This window comes from Balaenoptera borealis (assembly GCF_965194805.1).
Source record: "Balaenoptera borealis genome assembly, chromosome: 3".
In the NCBI taxonomy this organism is placed as follows: Eukaryota; Metazoa; Chordata; class Mammalia; order Artiodactyla; family Balaenopteridae; genus Balaenoptera; species Balaenoptera borealis.
The window spans coordinates 161,120,291-161,143,609 of NC_138866.1; the positions used below are offsets into that span (position 1 = coordinate 161,120,291).

At 40.8% G+C, this 23,319-nt stretch overlaps 2 protein-coding genes and 1 long non-coding RNA gene across 9 annotated transcripts in view; 1 reads left to right on the plus strand and 2 right to left on the minus strand.

Moving 5' to 3' along the window:
* Positions 1–1,265, minus strand: part of KIN (Kin17 DNA and RNA binding protein) — a 36,162-nt gene extending 34,897 nt beyond the window's left edge. For 4 of the 5 annotated variants that reach the window (XM_082387161.1, XM_082387162.1, XM_082387160.1 and 1 more), the window contains exon 1: positions 961–1,143. In XM_082387161.1, the coding sequence (XP_082243287.1) occupies positions 961–1,074 (114 nt within the window). In that variant the 5' untranslated portion in view covers positions 1,075–1,143. Of the gene's footprint in view, positions 1–960 lie in introns of all 5 variants that reach the window. The other variant, XM_082387163.1, reaches the window with a different exon arrangement.
* On the plus strand, positions 1,258–19,231 carry ATP5F1C (ATP synthase F1 subunit gamma; the record flags this gene model as incomplete). 3 transcript variants are annotated; one of them, XM_082387193.1, is made up of 10 exons in its annotated part: positions 1,258–1,404; positions 8,351–8,385; positions 8,898–9,029; positions 12,110–12,314; positions 12,911–13,054; positions 13,179–13,243; positions 14,861–15,016; positions 15,430–15,526; positions 18,289–18,325; positions 19,090–19,231. In XM_082387193.1, exons 1-9 carry the CDS (start codon positions 1,349–1,351, stop codon positions 18,293–18,295), a joined length of 897 nt encoding a protein of 298 aa, XP_082243319.1. In that variant the 5' UTR covers positions 1,258–1,348. The 3 variants fall into 3 exon arrangements, with proteins under 3 accessions (XP_082243319.1, XP_082243320.1, XP_082243321.1); XM_082387194.1 differs by lacking the exon at positions 18,289–18,325; XM_082387195.1 differs by lacking the exons at positions 18,289–18,325; positions 19,090–19,231 and having other exon boundaries at positions 15,430–15,530.
* Positions 16,492–19,083, minus strand: LOC309626472. The gene is made up of 2 exons (XR_014243216.1): positions 18,360–19,083; positions 16,492–17,677 (listed from the first exon to the last, which is right to left on the minus strand). It is a non-coding gene; the product is annotated as an uncharacterized lncRNA (long non-coding RNA).
* Positions 19,232–23,319: the final 4,088 nt, after the last annotated feature.

The following is a 23,319-nucleotide window of genomic DNA, read 5'->3' on the forward strand; positions in this document are numbered from 1 at the left end:
TAAAGAGAAATGAAAGAGAATAACTGTATCAATGTAATTCAACGTGAGGCCCACCTAAAGTATCTCATCCCTCACTTGCAGAAACACTGGATTAGATTATTCCAAGTGCCCAGTGTTCTTCCTTTCCTACCCAATTCAATCTCCAGAGAAAAACGTGATCCTGTCACTAGCCTGCTCTCAATTTTTCCAGGTGCTTCATCATTCATCTAAATAATGTGGAAAAGTGTAAGCTCCACAGCACAGCATACAAAGTTTTCTCAAGATCTGCTCAAAGACCCCTTGAGCCACTTTACACATAATACACTCATTTAAAACTCACAACAATCTTACAAGTAGGGACACTTACTATTCTCACTTTTCAGATAAGTAAACACGCAGAGAGAATGTGACTTGTAAGTGGCCACAGCTTGGCTTCCTAACTCTGATTCTGACTCCAGAGGCCACATCTCACTCGCAATAACATCCTGGTCCTGGCACATGGCAGGTGCTCGATAAATGCTTGTTAGGTGACTAGTGTGCAAGAGCTTAGTTCTCCTTTTTCATCTGATCCCGAAAAGAGGTGTACACCCTGATCATGTCTAAGAGCCACGTCAAGTCAGAGACGTCTGTTACTGTCAATCCCGGGAGTCCGGCTCGGCACTGTTCACCCCGCGTTTCTTGACGACTTGAGTGGGGTCACTTCTCCGAGGGCTGCAAAACCTTTTCTTACTTCATTTCTTTTTTGGGGTTAGACTGGGGAACAAGGAGGTGTCAAAGGCCACTGGCTCCCCGCAAGGACGGGGCTGAAGGGAAGGACGGCCCTACTGAGTTGAGTCCTTGACTCACCCTGCGCAGCCCCCACGACTAGGGACGGGAAACCCAGGCCCTCACCCCGGCGTCGGGGACCTCAGCCTGCATCTCCAGCGGGGTCCCTCCGGGGAGAGGAGGGGGTGGGCAGGGAACCGCCCCGGGCCCGCTTACCTCGTCCCGGCACTGCTTCTGGCACATCTGGCAATACCAGCGCAGCTTCTGAAGCCCCTTAGACTTGATCCTGTTGGCGATGGCCTTAGGGGTAAGAAAATCTGATTTCCCCATCGCGCCCTCCGCAGCAACAACTCTCGGGAGCCAAGCGCCGGGTTGACCGGAAGCGGAACAGGGCTGGCGGGGGTGGGCAGGACAAATACCCTCCTCGAAAGGAGGTGGGGCTTCGGAAGCCTGGGCCCCTCCCCAACGCTCGCGAGGCTTCGTTCCATCCTGCGGGAAGAAGCGAGACTGAATGAGACCACGGGGTGGGCGGGGCGCGTGGGGTAGCTTCCGCGCAGGCGCGGTGAGGCCTGGCTGATCGACCTTCAGCAGAGCCGGTATCACCATGTTTTCTCCGGCGGGCCTTGCCGGGCTCTCGGCCTGGGCCGTGCAGCCGCAATGGTATGGCAGCTCGCGGTGGGAACGGGAGGGTTGCGACGGATGGAGGGGCTCAGGCAGGGGGCAGGGGAAGCGGGTGGAGGCGAGTGGGACGGAACCGGGGTCACAGGGCCGGCCAGGCCCGGGTCCCTCAGAGGCCCCGGAGCCCGGGCTGCAGGAAGCGCTCGGAACCGGGAAGGGCGCGCCACGTCTCCGGAGGCGGGCTGGGGCGGGGTGAGGGCCACGAGGAGTGCTCATCTGGGACCTCGAGAGTGGGGCCTTGGGCCCAGTTAATTTCAGGGCAGTCGTGGATCCCCTCAGCTACTAAATAAATGCTTAGGGAGCCTCTGCTGCGCGCCAGGCGGCGAGCCTCTGGGAGGCCTTACCCGGGCCCTCAAAGTGGGGGAGGGGAGGGCCCCAGGGAAGGTCCAGCGGAAGGTTAAGGTGTGCTTTTTGTCCTTGGCGCCTTTTGAAACTCTCCGGTGCAGAGCGCAGTAACCCCCAACGCGAACTAAGCAACGACCTTGCAGCAGGCGCTTTGCTGGGCCCAAGTGAATGAAATAAGTGCCCTCGTGGGTTGCAAAGGGGACTTTAAATATCTGTTGGCGAGGAAGGGGAAGACACCTTGCACTATCTCGAAACCGTTGTGCTGAATCAGTAACCCTGCAAGGTCATGATATCGTCCCAAGGCCCCGAGGAGGAGGAGATAGATGGACTTTTATGCGTCATCTGTTCACTGCCACGCAAGTTTTAGGGATTTTAAACATTGGTTTCCCCCCACCCCCAGAAAAAGCATCTTAGAAGGCCTAGGAATAGGCAGACAAACGTTGGTTTGTATGGTACCCTATAATAGCATGAGATGTGTTGAAGCTAGACAGAGTCTGGAAGAATTTCAGATACAGTGCTAAAGGGTTAGCTATAGACTGTAGCACTTCTCCGGTTTTACAGTAAAGGAGAATTCTAAAGAGCCACCCCACTAAACTAGACTTTTGTATCCTAATTTATGAGAAGGGACTATAAAGCATTAATTAAAATAGATATGTGTTCATTAAGCAAAATATTTATAACAATAAACGATTTTCAGCTTAATGAAGTAACTAAATCTGATGTGAAAAACCTACATACAAATGTTAGTGGATTTGCCTTGGAATTCAGAGTTTCTTTCCCCTAATACTGAAAGAGTATTCATGGGAAGTAAGAAGTCACCTTAGTTGGATTCTCACTGGTATAGGTTGTCCCATTTCTTAATCACTCAGCGCACATTTGTTGGGTGCTTGCCCTGCGCCAAGTTGGCACTGTGGAAAGTGCTAAAATGTGGTGAACAAATTGACATGTTCCTGGTGAGCTTTGTGGGACAGTTCCTCACATGCAGTGGTGCTCTGCAAACATCAGCTCTCCTTCCTTCCCATCTTCCTGTGCATTAATGTTATCTGGAAGTATTTTTAGAACTTTAAGTTACCCAAGTTGATCTTTAAAAATGGACAGTTTCTGAAATGAGGACAAAATATATTACATAAAATTGTAAAAATAACTTTTAAAAAACCTGTAAGATCTTTTGAAGATCTTTTAGTAAAGAAGCATTTAAGCGCTCGCTGGGTCTGAGACAACTACTGCGTGGGGTGGGGCTTAAACTGGAACCTCAGTCAGCAAATAAATGTCGAAGTCCTGACCTTACTCCCTTTGGAGTGTTGGTTTTAAATTGTTAGGTTATGAATATTCATCAAACATCAGTTTCCACCTTGGAAAGCATACTCTCTCTGTCCTCTTCCTTTTCATATATTCCATCACTCTGGGTGCCTGCTGTCTTTCCTGCCTCTTCTGCCTTTTCCCTTCCACTCCCTGTAATTGCCTTTTAAATTCAGAAACTAAAGCCATCTTAATGTTTCACACTCCACAGAATTAATTTGGTAGGGAAATATATTATACTTTTGTCTTTGCAGAACCAGAAAGAGGCATTTCCTTGTTTGTGTTTTGGTTATTGAAAGCTTTTTAAACTGCAATTTGTTGTTATAGTTTTGGTTTCAAGGAGGTTAGCATACCAACATTAACTAAACATTAGGCTTGATTAAACATAGTGAAGTTGTTTTAATTGTTCAGGGTGTCAGTAAAATACCCTAAATTTTTGGAAATTAAACTTTTTTTTAAACTAGTATTTAAGAAAACGGAAATAAGAAATTTGGTATCTCAAATCAGGGGGAAATACATTTCTATTTCCTAGTGTTCCACATTGTCTAAAATGGAACTGTTTTATAATAGGAAACCAGTAGGCCGTAAGTTGAACTATGGACACTGAAAAGGGAGAGAGATGGCATTTCAGGGGAGAGAAGAGAGGCCGTCATCTCAGGCTGAGATAGCAGATATTTACTTTTAAACTTGAGGCAGCAGCCTGTAGTGTACCTGATGGAGTGGTGCCAAACTGCCCGGCTTTGAATCCTGACCACCGCTCACCTGGCAGTGTGGCCTTGGGCAAGTTACTCAGTGTCTCTGTACCATTTCCTCATCTGTTAAATGGGGGTAATGCTAGTACCCCATTCACTGGATTAGTGTGAGGATTAAGTGAGTCAGTATTTGTAAAGAACCGAGGACAGTGGGAAAAATGCTTGTGAGGATCCAGATGTATCAGTTGAAAAATGAAAACGAATTTATACATACACGTTCTACATAAAATGTAATGTGAGAAGGTTAGAAGCCTAACAAGACTGGTTTGTGGGTCATGGTTGGTGATAAAGTTCTGGGGAGTCACTTGGTGGAGAGGCCGGGGTCGGACTTTCACCCAGGCATTCAGTGTTAGAATTAGACATACTTCATAATTTTCTTTTCCTTAGGAATTAGTGGATGCTACTTCTTCCTTAATTTTTGTATTATTCAGCATTATGCACTCCTTAAAATTCATTCAAGCTGTCTGTAATTTCTTTGAATGTTACATAGTTCACCCACGAACCTGCTGTGTGATCATAGTAGATCATGGTAATCCGCCATCTATCTGTGCGATTTGCCCTCTGCTGTATTTGACGTGTTTCTAGTTTCTCACATAATCTCCCGAGAATTTTTCAGGACATGATGCAATTCTCCAGAACACAAAACTGACTCAGAACTTCCTTTATCTTCTCATTTGCAAAAACTGTATATTCAGTAGAGCAGTCTGTCGCTAGAGAGAGTTCAGATCAGCTCGTGGTTATTTTGCACTCAAATTGTACTTAAAAAATAACTTTGTAACACAGATAGACATGTTTAGAATTAAATGAAGTCTAAACATGAGAGTGCTTCAGAATTGGGGAAATTAGGGTGTGTGCACAGCAGAAAGAATCACAAAAGATCCTATATCTTCCTGCATACCTCTCACTTGGGATACGTGTGGAGACCCGAACATTCTGTGTTCATCCAGATATAGCATGCAGTTCAGAATTTGTTCCATATGATGTGCTCTGACTAGAAACCTGTGTCAGTTAAATTGGAGTGCATGCCTGAGACCATGCTGTCCCAGTGTCACTCTTTATAGTATCTAAATTTAGATGGGCAAAAAAGTTGTTATTCCAAAAAAAGAAAATCATCCCCAAAATATTACTTTTCAAGTGCCATGATGAAAAGATGTTCATGGGATGGTCATTATGTCGATAAGTCTGCCCTCTGAACTAGCAGAGCTTGTCAGTGTTTGACAGCTTTTATCTTTGCCTTTGGCGGATCCACTCTTTTTTTTTTTTTTTTTTTTTTTATGGCTGTGTTGGGTCTTCGTTTCTGTGCGAGGGCTTTCTCTAGTTGCGGCAAGTGGGGGCCACTCTTAATCACGGTGCGCGGGCCTCTCACTATCGCGGCCTCTCTTGTTGCGGAGCACAGGCTCCAGATGCGCAGGCTCAGCAATTGTGGCTCACGGGCCTAGTTGCTCCGCGGCATGTGGGATCTTCCCAGACCAGGGCTCGAACCCGTGTCCCCTGCATTAGCAGGCAGATTCTCAACCACTGCGCCACCAGGGAAGCCCTGGGGGATCCACTCTTCAAACCAAACCTAATATTTTCCAGGTAGTCTTCTTCCTCTTATTTTCTTTATTTTTCTTTCTCCGTGGCTGAGTAATACCAGTAGCAAGATATATAAGTCAAGAGATTTTTAAAAATAACTGTTCTGGTTATGAACTTTCAGACTTACTTTTGTGCACATAAACACATAGAATCACAAAAATGGCATCATATCTTATTTCATAGCCTGCATTTTAAAGTTATTATAGACTTTTTTTAGTCTGTTTTTTAGTACAGTTTTAGATTTATAGAAAAATTGAGTAGCACAGAGAGTTGCATATACCCACACCCCGCTCTGGACATTTTCCCCAGTCATCAACATCTTACATTAGTGTGGAGTGTATACTACAATTAATGAACCCGTGTTAATGCATTATTAACTAAGGTGCATAGTTTCATTAAGGACACTCATTTTGTTGTATACTTCTGTGGGTTTTGACAAATGCATAGTGACCTGTGTCTTCCATTACAGTATCATGCAGAATAGTTTCACTGCCCTAAAAATATCTCCCTAAAATCCTGGCAACCACTGATATTTTTATTGTTGCTATAGTTTTGTCAGTTCTGGAGTCTTATAATTGGAATCATACAGTATGTAACCTTTTCAGACTGGTTTCTTTGACTTAGCATTATGCAGTTAAGGTTCCTCCATGTCTTTTTGTGGCTTGATGGCTCATTTATTTTTATTGCTGAATACTGCTCCAGCTATATGGATGCACCTGTCTGTTCATCCATTCATTCATGTATTGAAGGACATCTTGATTCCTTCCAGTTTTTGGCAATCATGAATAAAGCTGCTATAGGCATGTGAATGCAGGTTGTCATGTAGATATAAGTTCTCAGCTCAATTGGGTAGGTATTTAGGGTTATGATTAGGGGTATGATTGCTGAATCATATGTTTAAACTATGTTTAGATTTGTAAGAAGCTGCCAAACCATCCTCCAAAGTAGCCATACCATTTTGTATAACCACTGGTGATCAGTGAGAGTTCCTGTTACCCCACATCCTTGCCGTCATTGGTATTGTCAGTTTTTGTTTTAATTTTAGCCATTCTTTGGGATTTTCTATGTAGTTGATCATGTCATCTATGAACAAAGACAGCTTTATTTCTTCCCTCCCAACCTGTACACATGTTGTTTCCCTTTTTGTCTTATTGCATTAATTAGGACTTCAGTACAATGTTGAGTAGGGGTGGTGAGACAGGACATCCTTGTCTTGTTCCCAGTCTTAGGCAGAAAGCTCCTAGTTTCTAACCATTAAACCTTAGGGGTTTTTTTTGTGGATGTTCTTTATCAGGTTGAGGAAGTTCTCCCCTATTCCTAATTTGCCGAGAGGTTTTTAATCATGAATGGGTATTTGATTTTGTCAGATCCTTTTTCTGCATCTATTGATGATATAATCTTTCTTCTTTAGTGTGTTGATGTGATGGATTGTATATTTGAATTTCGAATGATGAACCAGCCTCACATACCTGGAATAAATCCCACTTGGTCGTAGTGTATAATTGTTTTTAATACGTGGTTGGATTGCATTTGCTAGTATTTTGTTGAGGATTTTTGCATCTATGTTCATGAGAGATATTGTTCTCTAAATTTCATTTCTTATATAATGTCTTTATCTGGTTTTAGTATTAGGGTTATGCTGGCCTTATAGAATTAGGACATATTCCCCCTGCTTCTCGTTCTAATTCTCTTTCTTTTTCTTTTTTTCTTTAATTTTATTTTTTTTTGGCACCAACTACTATGTCTACTGATAGTTACAAATCTGTCTCAAAATTCATTATCTCCAGGGAGATCTCCCCCACCCAGTTTTTCTCTCTTGGTTAAATGACAACACTGTTCATTTAGGTCATTAAATTAGAAACCTTTGGGTCAGCTTGCTCTCACATCTGGTCTTCTGTTGCCTAGCCAACCTCTCAGTCCAGGTGCTTGCCTTCTCTTGTCTGGAAGCCCCTTGTTTGGCCTCCATGTCATCAACATTTGGTATCATTTTATGCTTTTCACTGCCATCCGAGATACCTTACTGAAAAACTAAACTGATTTATGGGCTTAGAAACATTCATCATTTCCCCAGTACCTATAAAATAATATTTAAACTTATTAACCCAAGCTATGTCTCCAGCTTCAAAACTACATCCAGTTCCTAGGAATGCCCTCCTTCGGCCCTCCTTCTTTATGCACAAATTTATCGATTCTTCATTTCTCCCATGGAGCTTTCCAGGCCAACACAGGTACTTTATGGACTTAAGAGCTAAAAGATAATGTATATTCGATAACATGTCTTCACCAGTAAGAGGAGGATCCTCTCGTAATTTATCTTTCACCAACATTACTTTTAAGTCAAGTTATTTTGACTTTAATGCATTAGCACTTTAAAGACTGTAGAAAATATTTAATGTAAATTTCATGTAAATCTAAATTTGCATAAATCTTGTTTATGAGATAATAGTATGCTTCTTGTGGTTAGAGACCATGTCCTGGAGCAGAGTAGCTGCTTAGTAAAAAGCTTACTAAATTGAGTTGAAAAAGTTAAGAATTGGTTTAAATAAACTGTACTTTGACACATATGGTCACGTTAGAATGTGTAGTTGACCCTAAATGTTATTTGAAAAGGTTTCAGTGAACTGAGGAAGTCAGGAACAATATAGGCAAAGACATAGGGGTGGGAAAAGAGCATGTGTGAATGCCATTGTGACTTCAGTGGAAGCTTTGTGTTAGATCAAATAGAATGAGACCTTTGATGGTATAGGGTTTGGTATCAGTATTGAGGAATTTATGTATATATACACACACACATACACACACACACACACACACACACACACACACACATACACATTCAGAGTCTTATAGATCATTTCTTTATGGGACACTCTTTAAATTAGTTTATCAACTTTGAAAGTTTTTCTTTGAGCTATTTTTCAAAAAACTAAAATGTTTTTTACCACCTTTATTCTCAGGATCCAAGTTCGAAATATGGCAACCTTGAAAGATAGTAAGTACTTTATCACAATATGTGAATTAAGAAAAACTAAATTTTGACAAATAAAAATGTGCTGCTTTAGCCCATTTACGTATTTGGTCAAAATGGACACAGTGAAGCTATGTCATCTGTGTGCAGCATTGAACTTGTTTTGGAAAAGACCCATGTGAGGTCAACAACATGGTTGTTGATTCTGTTGTCTGTAGAATGATAATGATATAACTAGAAAAAGCTGTGTGTGTATAAAATGTTATGGAATATGTGGCTAAAGGCCATTTTCAGTACCATTTAGTGTTTTAAATACATAATTTATTGATACTATTATGTTGCCGTTTTGCTTGTCCTGTCCAGGTAGCGCAAGGTCTGAGTTATTGGTACTCTAACATTAAGCCTAGCTTAGCAGCTGCTATTAATTGAAGGTCTAACTGCTAATTATTCTACCTTGCAGTTTAGGAAAATATTTCGATAAATTCACAAATGAAATCGTAACTCCTTTATCTTAACACAGCACTTCTATTTTTCAGTTACCAGGCGACTAAAATCAATCAAAAACATCCAGAAAATTACCAAGTCTATGAAAATGGTAGCAGCAGCAAAATATTCCCGAGCCGAGAGGGAACTGAAACCAGCCCGAGTGTATGGAATAGGATCCTTGGGTAAGAGGAGAGTACAGTCACTAATTACGAAGTACCGTTTAACCTAGAGATCACTGCTCGTGACTCATCTGTCCTGAGTACTTCCCGGCCCCCATCTATCACAGCAGCCCTGTGCGGGTGGGGACTGTCAGAGCTCCCGCTTTGCAGATAAGAAAAACTGAAGCCCAGTGCAGTCATAACTACACCTCTGTGACTTGGCATCTGAGCTTCTCTATTTGTTAACCACTGTATGTGATCATGTTCACTTTTAAGATATTCTGAAAATTTTCTTAGATTATTAAATATACCATCAAAAGAACTTGGAAATTTAGTGCATCAGACTCAAATGCTTGATTTCTTCCTGTTACACTGTGATGTGATCTTTTAGGACTGCAGGGTGGGGAGGGGGTGCCCTGGAGTGGAAGGTGACTGAGTAGTCATGGATATGACTCTGAGTACATGAGCGGAATGTTTAAACATCAACTGTAAAGAGGGAGAAATTTGCTTATTTCCAAATTGAAGAAAAGATGTATCTGTATCATCTATGTGTTAGTACATCTATGTATTACATATAAATTACCTTGTGCAATAGTTTTCTTGTGCTCTTCATATTTTTTAAGCATGCATTTATAGCATGCTCTTTTTAATCAGTGTTTTATTTTTTGGCTGCATTGGGTCTTCGTTGCTGCGCGCGGGCTTTCTTTAGTTGCTGTGAGGGGGGGCTAATCTTCATTGCTGTGTGCGGGCTTCTAATTGTGGTGGCTTCTCTTGTTGGGGAGCATGGGCTCTAAGCACGCAGGCTTCAGTAGTTGTGGCTCGCGGGCTCTAGAGCGCAGGCTCAGTAGTTGTGGCACACGGGCTTAGTTGCTCCGTGGCATGTGGGATCTTCCTGGACCAGGGCTTGAATCCGTGTCCCCCTGCATTGGCAGACAGATTCTTAACCACTGCGCTACCAGGGAAGTCCAGTCAGTTTTTTTACATATAAATTTATTTATTTTATTTATTTTAATTTTTGGCTGCGTTGGGTCTTTGTTGCTGCGCGCGGGCTTTCTCTAGTTGCGGTGAGCAGGGTCTACTCTTTGTTGCGGTGCGCGGGCTTCTCATCGCGGTGGCTTCTCTTGTTGTGGAGCGCGGGCTTCAGTAGTTGTGGCTTGCGGGCTCTAGAGCACAGGCTCAGTAGTTGTGGCGCTCGGGCTTAGTTGCTCCGCAGCATGTGGGATCTTCCCGAACCAGGGCTCAAACCCATGTCCCCTGCATTGACAGGCGGATTCTTAACCATTGCGCCACCAGGGAAGTCCTAGCATGCTTTTTTAAGCATGCTCTAAAGAAACTTTTGTATGAGAAAACGATAGGGCACTAGGCTTCAGTGGAAATGGCTCCTTGCTTTAAAAATGCCATATTTAGGGAATTCCCTGGCAGTCCAGTGGTTAGGACTTGGCACTCTTACTGCCAGGGTTCGGGTTAGATCCCTGGTTGGGGAACTAAGATCCTGCAGGCTTCGTGGTGCAGCCACAAGAAAAAACAGCCATATTCAGCTTTTCCTAGGAGGCATAATGGAGACTTGCTAGGTTAGGGTTAGCAATCATTAACAACCCCAGCCGTTTGCTCTCCTGAGTCCTGTTCTCCCACCAGCATAATACTGAGCACCTAGTTAGCGGCCCAGTAGAGGTTGATAAATTACTCTAGCCTATTTCTATGAAAAGGGGAAAGTCATTCACTGTTCACCTTTCATGCTGAAACGAGTAAGTGTAATAAATTTGTTTCCCCTCAAAACTCTATAACCACAAAACTATCAAATAAGGAAATTGGCTCAGATATCTAATTATAATATTTGTGGTGTAATATTAAAAATTCAAGTTAAGGCTGCCATTCAACTTCTAAGTCCTTCAAACAAAAAATACTAACTGCTAGATATTAAATGGCTAATCATTTAAAATATTTAAGAACTTTAAAAAAAAATTAAAAAAAATAAAAAGTAAAATATTTAAGAACTTTAAATAGACATTTTATGCTGTACAATATAAAACATAAAAAGAGACTGAAAAGGAATATTTTCTCCACTTCCCTAAACTTTAGAGTTGAGTATTTACTTCTCTCTGCTTTTTATGGAGGGTCCTCAGGTATTGAAATTTGAGAATCACTGCTCTATACTGAAAAAGGCAATAGCAGGAATTTTGTTGAAGTGGGGGAATGTGGCAGCCATGAAGATGCACTTTGTAACTAGAGTGAGCACAGCTGCTGAATCGTCCTGTGTTTTTGCACCTAAGCCATGCTTCCCACGGGCTGCTCCTGGCCAGCACCTGAGCACAGGTGGGATACTCAGGTAGGCGTGTTCTTGTGAGACTTGGGGCTCCCTGGCAGCCTCGCTGAACTTTCCCTCAACTGTACAGCGGTCCAGGAAGCTGCCACCCCACCTTTCTTCCCACTGGTCAGACTGGCATCCTGGTGTGATGGCTATTCTGACCTCCTTCCTATTTTCTCTCACATGCATTTCCCCAGTAAAATCAATGTATATTTTGTCCTATTTAAACACCTCTTGCCTTCTGCTTCTTGGAAGACCAACAAAGTGAGGTTGTTAGTAATACCAAAAATAGGGACTTCCCTGGCGGTCCAGTGGTTAGGACTCCGTGCTTCCACTGCACGGGACACAGGTTTGATCCCTGGTCCCGCAAGCCACGCAGCCCAGCAAAAAAAAATAATAAAAAATAAAATGGCGTCCATCATTTTAATGTCAACAGTTTTCATAAAAGCTTGCTATGTAGATTATATGAGCATTTCAGTAAATATTTGTTTTCTGCTTTTTTGGTTGTACACTGAAGATTTGTCTTCTTTAGAAATTTGGCAAGTCCAGAGAAATTGGTACTTCTATAAGTCTGGCCTTTTTACAAGTTCTTTAATTGTGCTAGCGATTTCTTTTAGTCAGTATTTAAGATAATTTGGCCCTTAGGAACCTTTGTCTTAATAGAGATTTAAACCTTTATGGTTTTCAGCCTGATCGTAAATGAAATACGTGCACAGACACTTGATTATATTGAGGCATCATTTTGTAAATTAGGGATTATTGCTGTATTTAGTGTAATTACACATACTTTTTTTTTTAGCTCTGTATGAAAAGGCTGATATTAAGGTGCCTGAAGACAAGAAGAAACATCTCCTTATTGGTGTGTCCTCAGACCGAGGGCTTTGTGGTGCTATTCATTCCTCGATTGCTAAACACTTAAAGAGTGAGGTGGCCAATCTCACAGCAGCTGGGAAAGAAGTTAAGATTGTTGGAGTTGGTGATAAACTCAGAAGTATACTTCACAGGTAATTTAAGTATATATTGTTTATGTTTAAAGGGCTGCAAGAATGAATAAAGGGAAGTTTCTTTGATAGTTTATTTAAGCAAGGTGTCTTTTTTTGGTTACCATTTTATACCCAGAGGTTTTGTTTTGTTTTGAATTTTTTTCCAGAATATAGTAGAATGGATAGATTCCTCTGTTTTCTATTTATCTTTTGTTTTTCCTTCTTCCAGACCATAAATGGAATACAATAGGAATATCAGAAGCTATGGGTTTTTGTTTTGGGGGGCGTTTTTTTGTTCTTTTTAATGAGGACTCTAAGGAGCTCTCACAGCCTAGAAATGCCAGAAATGAATGACAGTTGATTAGGACTGGAAGGAGAGAAGTAAAGGCAGAGAGAAATGTAAGACAAGAAAGGCCTGATGTTAGTCCTTAGTTCTTGGCAGATGCTGAAGGAAAGGGACAATCATGATAATGTAGGGGCACCTTAATTCAGTGAACACCCCCCGGCCCCCTCAAAAAAGCTTGATCTGTAGTGAGAGTGTTTTTTCCTTGTTCTCTGTTCTTTCAGCAGAAGTATTCTGTTAAACTATTTTATGTGACCTCTTCATTTTCATGTAGGACTCATTCTAACCAGTTTCTGGTGACATTCAAAGAAGTGGGGAGAAGGCCCCCTACCTTTGGGGATGCGTCGGTCATTGCCCTTGAACTGTTAAATTCTGGATATGAATTTGATGAAGGGTCTATCATCTTTAACCGATTCAGGCAAGAAAAATGTTGAAATCCGAGCTTTTTTATGTTTATGTTCAGATTTTTCAATTAAGTAAATGTCTACTTAACAGTTTAAAATTATACTTTTGGAATTTACATTTGCTTTTGCCATTTCTAGGTCTGTCATCTCCTACATGACAGAAGAAAAGCCCATCTTTTCCCTTGATACCATTGCAAATGCTGGTAAGTAGGTTTTGTATGACGAGTATTTTTCCTATAGAAAGGAGAGATTTGTACATGTAGGAAAACAGTGATTGTCAGGGTGGCTTTTTTTCAGCAGTAACAAAAATAACATTGGGCTGTTTCTGTCACCGTCTATTAGTGGCTTCCATGAAATCATAAACATTTATTGTTTGACAACTCTTACTCCATTCTTTCATTAATTGAATAAATAAATAAATATCCATTGAAGGCCATCATTAGATATGATTTCTGTCCTTGGAGATTGAAGAACTTAGCTAGAATGATCTATCGGCTTTGCAATCTGTGTGTGGGAGCCCTCCCTAACCACAAAACAGATGCTCTAGAATAGAGATTTGAACACTATTCACAACTAATATACGTTGAACAACTCAGTTCTCTTGTTTTGCTGTTGAAACAAAGTGATCATTGCTCAGTGATGCATCCTGGAAATAATACTCAGGAACTGATTATTTTCCCTTTTTGTATATTAGCTTTCTCCTGTTCTAGGTGTATAACTTTGACATTTTTTAAAATAAATTATTTATTTTTTGGCTGCATTGGGTCTTCATTGCTGCGAGTAGGCTTTCTCTAGTTGAGGCAGGCGGCAGCTACACTTCATTGCAGTGTGCAGGCTTCTCATTGCAGTGGCTTCTCTTGTTGCGGAGCACAGGCTCTAGGTGCATGGGCTTCAGTAGTTGTGGTGCATGGGCTCAGTAGCTGTGGCTCGCGGGCTCTAGAGCACAGGCTCAGTAGTTGTGGCGCACAGGCTTAATTGCTCCGCGGCATGTGGGATCTTCCCGGACCAGGGCTCAAACCTGTGTCCCCTGCCTTGGCAGGTGGATTCTTAACCACTGCGCCACCAGGGAAGTCCCTGTAACTTTTACGTTTTAACGTCTTAGAAACTGGGATGCTTCTACCAGTCGATGGCATGTCATTTTTAATTGGCTATGTTATTTTCTTTCTTCATGGTACATAAAATAGGAGTTATAATCCACCGCATCTTAAGTTTGATGAAATCCAGTACTGTCTCAGCACTTTACACTAATGAATGAATTTTGAAGTCTGCTGCTACGTTTCCACTGCCTAATTACTAAAACGCACAGCAGCCTCTTAACTCTTCCTCTCTTCCACATTCTCAGAAAAGCTTTCCCTCCCTTATTTTCCTGACACTTTCAGATTTCCCCAATAATCAAATGGCTGAAATGGGATTTTTATATTACACTATACGAGTCTCAGTTCTTTCCTTAATTTTTTTTATTGAAAAACACAGTCACTGACTGTTGGGTGGCTTCGTGCCCAGCACGCTGCCAGAGACTGTCCAAAGGATTTGTATCCATGAAATGTGGTGCTGTTACTTTAAATGTGGACTTCTTAAGTTTTATGAAGTTAAGCATTTGAAGTAGAATATCAAATGCTTTGTTTACACATCATATTTTGCTGAAAATCTGCTATTATCTGTAGTACGGAAATAGATGAAGCTTTTAAAACTGAATCCTTTAGCCAATCTTACATTGACTTCTCTGTAATTATAAAGAGTTTTTATACTAGGAAGCTGTCTTGATTAAATCAGTCTTTGTGCTGTATCGCTTCAGAGAAATCCATGGCTTGTTTTAACAGAGAGCATGAGTATCTATGATGATATTGATGCTGACGTGCTGCAGAATTACCAAGAATACAGCCTGGCCAACATCATCTACTACTCTCTGAAGGAATCCACCACGAGTGAGCAGAGTGCCAGGATGACGGCCATGGACAACGCCAGCAAGAATGCTTGTAAGCGCTGAGCATGTTCCTGAGAGAATTCCCTTGCGGAAAGCAGCGTGAAGACCCTCACGTCAGAAGGCATTAGCGATTCTGGAAGTGGACCAGGAAGCAGGAGAGCTGGGGTCTAGTCCTCGGCTCTGCCACCGATTCTGTGAGGATAGAAAAATTATATTCTCTGCCTTAAAGGAAGTAATATCTTACTTGGTACGCAGTAAGTGTGCAGGTACTTTGAAAAGGTATCTCGTGGAAGAAACAAAAATACCTTCATAAAATTTTTTGAGGGGACAGTTTGGGTACCCAAAAGGAAACAGAATCTTATTTTTGAATTAAGCAACACACGTCTATAAATGAGTTAGTGAAAAAGGTATTCTTTTCTAGTTTCAGATCTTGTTGTCTAATCTTTTGTTTTGTTTTGTTTGTAGCTGAGATGATTGACAAATTGACTTTGACGTTCAATCGCACCCGCCAAGCTGTCATCACCAAGGAGCTGATTGAAATCATCTCCGGTGCTGCGGCTCTGTAAGTAACCGTGCGTCGCCCTCAGACTCCGTGTGTCATCTGTGCCTGCTAGTTTAACCTTTGCATGTTTGAGTTTCCCATTTTGTTTTGTCTGTTAAAGATGAAATGATCCATTGCTTAATCTCGTTTCCTTAATCGTAGAACATAAAGTTTGATGTAAATGAGATCTCTGGTGTATTTTGATTGTTTCAGCTGAAATATTCAGGCTTAGTTTCTTCTTTTTAGAAATTAGTATATTGCTAGCTTGCACTTTCTTCAAGTTTTAGGAATAAGGATGTGAATAATTCAGTATCATTTATAAAATCTGTCTTTGAAACTTAAAATATTATAAATCAAGCTTTCTGAGTTACAGGACTGGTTTGGGGTTTGGTTTTATATAAATCTGCAGATCATTGAATGGTGGTAGGGTCCTGGAATTTTTAAATTAAGTTTTCTGTATCAGTACTGTCTTAGAGTAGTTCTTAAAATACCGCTTTCCTCAAGAAAATGTCTTGGTTGTCTAGCTAGATATGTTAATGTTTGTGAAACCAGGGTTACGATAATGGGAATTCTGTTTTAAAAATTATTAAGTTGAACACCCATTATATGCCTCATACAGTGCTAGGCACGGTGTTAAAGGATGTGATCCTTTCTTCCAAGGCATTTACGTGCTAATAGGATAAGAAAAAAATGCAGATAATTGTGCTGAAAGATAAAATGTGTCGTAAGTTATCTTTGACTCATTCTCTCTTACCTCCTGCTAATTGGTCACCAAGTTCTGTAAATTTTACCTTCGAAATATCCCTTGACCCTTTCCCCTTTATGCCCTCTTCACGCAGATCCTTGTCATTTCTCTCCCAAATTAAAAATATATTTTTTGAGTGGCACATGTTTTTTTCCCTGAAATGCCATCCTTCCCCTACACCCTTGATTCTACATCTGACTCTGTTTATCTTTCCTAACGGAGCTGGGGTAATCCTTTCTTCCAGAAGTCCCCCCTTCCTGGTTTGAGTGGGGCAGCCTCCTGTGCTTCCCTTCATCATAGCACTTACACTGTTTTACTAGGAGTTGCCCTTTTGTTTTTCTGTGTCCTCCTGCGGCTTGGGACAGGGAGTGTCTCATTCAGTCTTGTAGCCCCATCACCTGGCACATACTTCCTCAGTAAATATTTGTAGGGTGAATGAATGGCGTGCCATGAATATATATATATATATATATTTTAATTAATTTATTTATTTGTTTTTATTTTTGGCTGTGTTGGGTCTTTGTTGCTGTGCGCGGGCTTTCTCTAGTTGCGGTGAGCGGGGGCTACTCTTCGTTGCAGTGCATGGGCTTCTCATTGTCGTGGCTTCACTTGTTGCAGAACGTGGGCTCTAGAGCGCAGGCTGAGTAGTTGTGGCACATGGGCTTAATTGCTCCGCGGCATGTGGGATCTTCCCGAGCCAAGGATCAAACCCCTGTCCCTTGCATTGGCAGGCGGATTGTTAACCACTGCGCCACCAGGGAAGCCCGCCATGAATATATTAAGACCTGGCAGTTCAGCAGAGAGAGAAGTAACATTTTATTGGGGATGTGAAAACGTGAATCCAGGTTTAAGAATCAGGGAAAGGTTTATCACTACGATGACATTTAAGTTGGTCCTTTTGTCTCTGGAGGATAGAAATGGGCAGAATGCCAGAGACACAAATAAACTGGTTGAGACTGTCCTGTAAGCGTTGGTTGGATCCAGCAGCCTTCCTTCTCTTATTTTGCTTTCAAGCGTGAGTTTAAGACTAATCCATCTCTCAGCCTGGTCACTCCTGCTCTGTTAACATCAGAGTCCAGTGCAGTGATGAGCGGCCCTGCCATTTACCAGCTTGATAGACGTGGTTAAGATACTCTCCCTGCAACGCAGTTGTTTTCTATGACATGGGGGCTAATACAGGGATTAAATAAGTGTATTATTCACGTCCTCCTTGCTGTACTTCGTACTGCTGGAGCCACGCCGACTTCTTCTCGGGTGGCGTGCATGCAGAGGCCTGGGGGACAGTTTTGACTGCGCTCTGAAGGTCCGGGAGCTGAGAGATGTGGAGAGCCAGGGAAAGAGGAATGAACGCTCGGAATAGACGGTGGCTACAGCCTCTGCAGAATTGAGGACCAGGCTCTTTCTTGATTAGGAATGCGGGGACTTGGCTGAAAAGTAGCAAAACCAGAGAAATGAGGAGAGGGAGATTGGGACATGAAGACCAAGAATTTTAAAAACTCAAATAACTGGAAATTGACTAGTTTTCACTTTCTAGAAAGACAGTCTAAATCCTTTATTGCAAGTTAGCTGTGCAGCCCCACGGTGGATTATTTATATGAATGGACCTGCATGCTCTGTAACCTGTCAGCTCTTCTGCTTAAAGGCTTTAATACAAACACATTTGGCTCTTTGGTAATAATATAATAGGCATGAATAAACCATAATTGAGGTACCAAATATTTAGTTGCTAGCCTAAAATTTTTTAATATATTGTGTGCTATTTATAGAAAAGTTGTGGTTTAAAGTATGCTTTCATAGTCCTGCCTACTTGCATGAACATGGTTTTATTGCTTCTAACCAGATTCAAGTCTATGACCTTTTATAACAATCATTGAATCTGTTTTAAGGGAATATTTTGGTAAGTATTTATGTGATACACTCAAGGTAGTGAGTGAGGAAGTGGGCTTTTTTCGTCAGAAATTGTATGATTAACCAGCATGGATTGTTTCTTGACCTGCTTGTTTTGTGTTTGTCTTTTTCTTCTAATATAATAACCCAGGAACTAATGAAAATCGAGTTTCGTCCTCAGACAAGAGGTAAAGTGGTAATATTTCACACACTCTCCCCTACCCCGTCAGAAAAGAAACCCAGTCAGGTAGAATTGAAGGTAATTCAGCAGCAGTGAAACTGATTCCCTGAGAGATGAGATGGCCAGGCCATTGGAGCAGCAGCCAGCTTGTGGGAGTATGTGGGTGATGCTAGTGGGCTTTTTTTTTCTTCTTAGATATATTAAATAAACTGTAAGGATAAAGAATTAGCATTCTTAGGACCTCTCTGGTGGTCCAGTGGTTGGGACTCCACGTTTCCAATGCAGGGGACACGGGTTCGATCCCTGGTCAGGGAACTAGGATCCCACATGGCTCGTGGTGCGGCCAAAAAGAAAAAAATTAGCATTCTTTTGAGTTATTAAATACAGGCTGGTGAGGAGCAGTGGTTCTCAAACTTCCTGGTCTCAGAACGCTTTGATATCTGACTTCACAGAGGATAGCTCAGTTCTCTCCATTTCTGTATTCATTCTGTTCTGATATTACATGTCACGTAGGCTCTGGAAAACTCCACCGTGTGCACCTGAGAATGAGAATAAAATAGGCAAATAACATTGTTATGAAAATAGTTTCGCCCTCACGGACCCCATGAAAGGGTCCCCAGACCAAAATTTGAGAACCACTGGTGTAGAGTAGTAGCATTTTATTATGTAGAGTCAGTTCTTTAAGTCCCACTGAAATATGTATTATCTCTTGACATCTTTATTTTTCAAAAAAACATTGTTTTTTATTTGTTCTGTACTTTTATCTTTCAGGTAAAGAAGATTCAGCAAGCTGATTTTGTTTTTAGCTTACTGCTGTCCTTGTCAGAAGAAATTGTTGGTCCATTGTTTAAATCAGTAAAGACAGCGAGATATTTGTAAATTATCTTACAATAAATGACTCACCATAAGAAAATCACTGTCTTTTCTTATTATATAAGAACAGCACTTTTCCAAATGAGATCTTAAAACACTTAAAAATATTAACATGCTTCTATTAAGAAGATAGTTGAAGAGGCTCCTCTGATTTTCTGGTTGCCTAACAGCCGTGGAAAGCCTGGCCTCCGTGGGGTCAGAGTGGAAGGAGGAGGCATCAGGCCACAACCCCAGCCCAGGCCCCCGAGCACCACACCTTCATAGAACAGCCAGCACAGGGAAGCAAACGCGCTGTCCGGGTCATCTGCTGTTTCTCACGTGCACGGTGTAGAGTTTCAGGCATAAATCTAAATAAATTTTTAAATCTTTTCCAAGGACTGAGAAACATTTCAGTAGGATATTTACCCCATATTCGCATTTAGATAACCATTAAGATTGGGCGCGTGAGCTATTCCACACAGCGAGTTGGCCATGCCAAAGTGTCAGGGTTTTTTCCTATTTATTTAAAAGAGGGCTTAGGGGTTTTTATTGCAAAAGTAGTATAGGAATTACAAAAGACTGTAGAACTATAAAAAAATACAAAGTCCATTCTCACTTAACACTTTATATTACTCTTTTAAAAAACATTAAGTAAATACATGCATATGCTATTATTTTACCAATAACTATTCATAAAAATGAACAATAAGTAATATAAAAATGGATTAGCAACCACAAACCTGTAAAGAGCAGTGTTGCCACTTTAAGAAGAAGGCTGCCAGGGAAAGATAAACTGAACAGAATCTCAGGGTCATTTTCTAGCTTCCCTGAAATGTTACAAGAGGCATTTTGATTTCTGAGCCTTGGTGACATTTGTTTTTCTCTGAAAGCTCATAGGTCTTTACCTGTGTTGCTCTGAAATGTCACAAGGATGATTGTTAATAAGCATCCTTGGGGAAGTCTTTGCACACTTGGACGAGTACTTCTGTGTTCTTAATTTTTGGAAGTGGAATCGATGACTCAAGACTATGTACATTTTTTGATGGACACTGCCAAATGGCTCTCAAAAAGATTGTAAACTTGTGCTAACTGTATAAAATTGATTTCCTCTACTCGCTGAGACTTTATCTTTTAATCTTTAATGATCTGATGGGTGAAAAGAATAGACTACTCATTCATTGCCCATTTTTTTAAGTGAGTTTTTCTCTTTTTCTCATTGAAACATAAAGAGTTCTTTGCATATGAGTGACATCAGCTCATTTGTGTTGCAAATTAATTTGTGTTAGAAAGTTTGCACTTCCACTACTTGCAGATGCAGCATGGGGTCTTGAGAAATAAAACTAAGCAAGGATTTAACACGAGTGTTCGATGCATAGAGCAGTGGTTAAGAGCATAAACTTGGGGCAAACTGGGTTGGAATCCCAGTTCAACCCTTACCAGCTGTGTGACATTGGGCAAGTTACTTAATCGTTCAGTTTTATCATCTGTAAAATGACGATTAAAATAGTACTTACCTCATAGTGTTGTTATGAGGACTAAATGAATCAATATTTGCAAAATACTTAGAAACTGATGTGGGACGAATGCTGTGTCTGTGATTAAATGTTACCTGATCTATGTAAGTGACCATCGGTCCAATATCATGTTTCTGATGTTCTGTGTATTAGCACTCGTAAATTCTGAAGCTACGATGATAATAATTATACTTCCCAATAGGAGCTTACAGTCTGGAGCAAAGACAAGCAAAAAATGAAAAAAAAAACGTGGTAAGGTTTTTTGGTAAACTGTTATTGAAGTATAGTGTATGTACAAAAGAAGGCATAATTCATAAGTTTATGGCTCAGGAAAATTTGCAAAGTGTAAACACTCATGTATCTACAATCTAGATCAAGATCTAAAAGGTCCTATCGTTACAGAAGCCTCCCTTGTGTCCCTGCCCTTTTTGTTATCTCCACAAAAGTACCCACAGTCATGACTTCTATCACCATAGATGTGTTTTGATTGTTTTTGAAATTTAAGTAAACAGAATCATACAGATGGAGCCTTTGGGGTCTGCTTTTTCTTAAAATTCAGTATTATGTCTGGGAGATTTCACTCACATTTGTAGAGCAGTTTTTTTCATTGTTTTATGTTACCACATGTGATAAACATCTTAGAGTTTAGTAATTCTGTTGATGGACGTTTAGGTTATTTCCAGCTTGGAACAATTATAAATGCTTCTCTAAATCTTTTGTGCACCTCTCTTGGTTTAAATTTGAAAGAATTTCTGTTGTGCACATACCTAGCAGCGGGATTGCTTGGCCATAGGTTCTGTAAATATTCTGCTGCTTTGGCACTGCCAAACACTTTCACAGAGTGGATGTATTGATACCAATTTATACTCTCTGGCAGTTGTCTACATCCTCATCAACACCATTTTGCCATCTTGATAGGAGTGTAGTGTTATATAATAATACCTTTAACTTGCATTTCTTTGATGGCCAGCGAGTGGGGTTAATCATGCATATTGGTTGTTTGGAACTTAGATATTCTCTTTCCAAAAGTTTCTGAGCACTCTGTGTGTGTGTGTGTGTGTGTGTGTGTGTGATTTTTGCTTGTTTTCTAATTGAACATTCTATTGAGAGAATTGTAGATTCACATGCAGTTGTATGAAATAATACAGAGCGATCCCTTGTACCGTTGCCTCAACTCCCCTCAATGGGGGCTTCCCTGGAGGTCCAGTGGTTAAAGACTCTGCGCTTCCACTGCAGGTGGAGCGGCCAAAAAAATAAATAAGTAAAAATAAATTCCCCCAATGGTAATATTTTACAAAACTATAACATATCACAACCAGGATATTGACTTGATACAATCCAAAAATCTCATTCAGATGTCCCCAGTTTTACTTATAGTTGAGAATCTGAACTCATAAGGACAACACTTATTTAGATAACCTAGGAAAATGGGAGGGGGGGGAATAGTATCTTAAAATGTTGGGTTGGATTCCCTGAATTTGCTTTTTAAAAAAAGAAAGAAAAAAGCCCTAGAATGGCTAAGATAAAGAGATGATTATATCAAATATGGACTGAAGTCCCATACATATACATGCTGAGAGTTTAAATCAGGATAAACACCTTGAAAAACTGGTCGGCAGTATCTACTAAAGTTGAACATTTGTATACCGAATGATCAATGATCTAAAATATATACTCATCAGAAATGCATGCAGTCACATGTACAAGATATTCATAGCAGCACTGTTCTTAGTTGAGATAACCATGCTTTAAAAAAGGGGAAAGAAAGGTTTACTTAAGATATCATGGTAATTAAGATAGTGTGGTGGTGTTTCAAGGATAGAAAAATAGACTAATGGAACACAATAGACTAGAAACAACTACGTATACAGCCACCTGATTTATGAGTCACTGTAATTCAATGTGGAAAAGAATATTTCCAGTAAATGCTGCTGGATCCGCTGGATATCTCTATAGGAAAAATCCCTGATCCTTATACCATACACAATTTTAATTTGAGATAGATCATAGATATAAAAGGTATAATAATATAGCTTTTTGAAGAAAATAGGAGAAAGGCTACATGATATTGGGAATAGCAAAGATTTTTTAAACATGACTCAAAATGAACTAATCATTTAGGGAATTCCCTGGCGGTCCAGTGGTTAGGACTCAGCGCTTTCACTGCCATGGGGCGGGTTTAATCCCTGGTCGGGGAACTAAGATCCCACAAGCCACACAGTGCAGGCCAAAAAAAAAAAACTAATCATTTGAAAAACATTGATAATTGGGCTTTATTAAAATTAAATTATCAAATGACTGAGGGAAGATATTTACAATACAAATAAATCTTGTATATAGAGTATGTTTTTTTAAACATCCACAAATCAGTAAGAAGACAGAAAATCCAATTTTAAAAAATGAGCTTGGGACTTCCCTGGTGGTGCAGCGGTTAAGAATCCACCTGCCAATGCAGGGGACACAGGTTGAGTCCTGGTCCAGGAAGATCCCACATGCCGCAGAGCAACTAAGCCCGTGCACCACAACTACTAAGCCTGCGCTCCAGAGCCCGTGAGCTGCAACTACTGAGTCCCCGTACCACAACTACTGAGCCCTCGTGCCTAGAGCCCGTGCTCTGCAACAACGGAAGCCACCG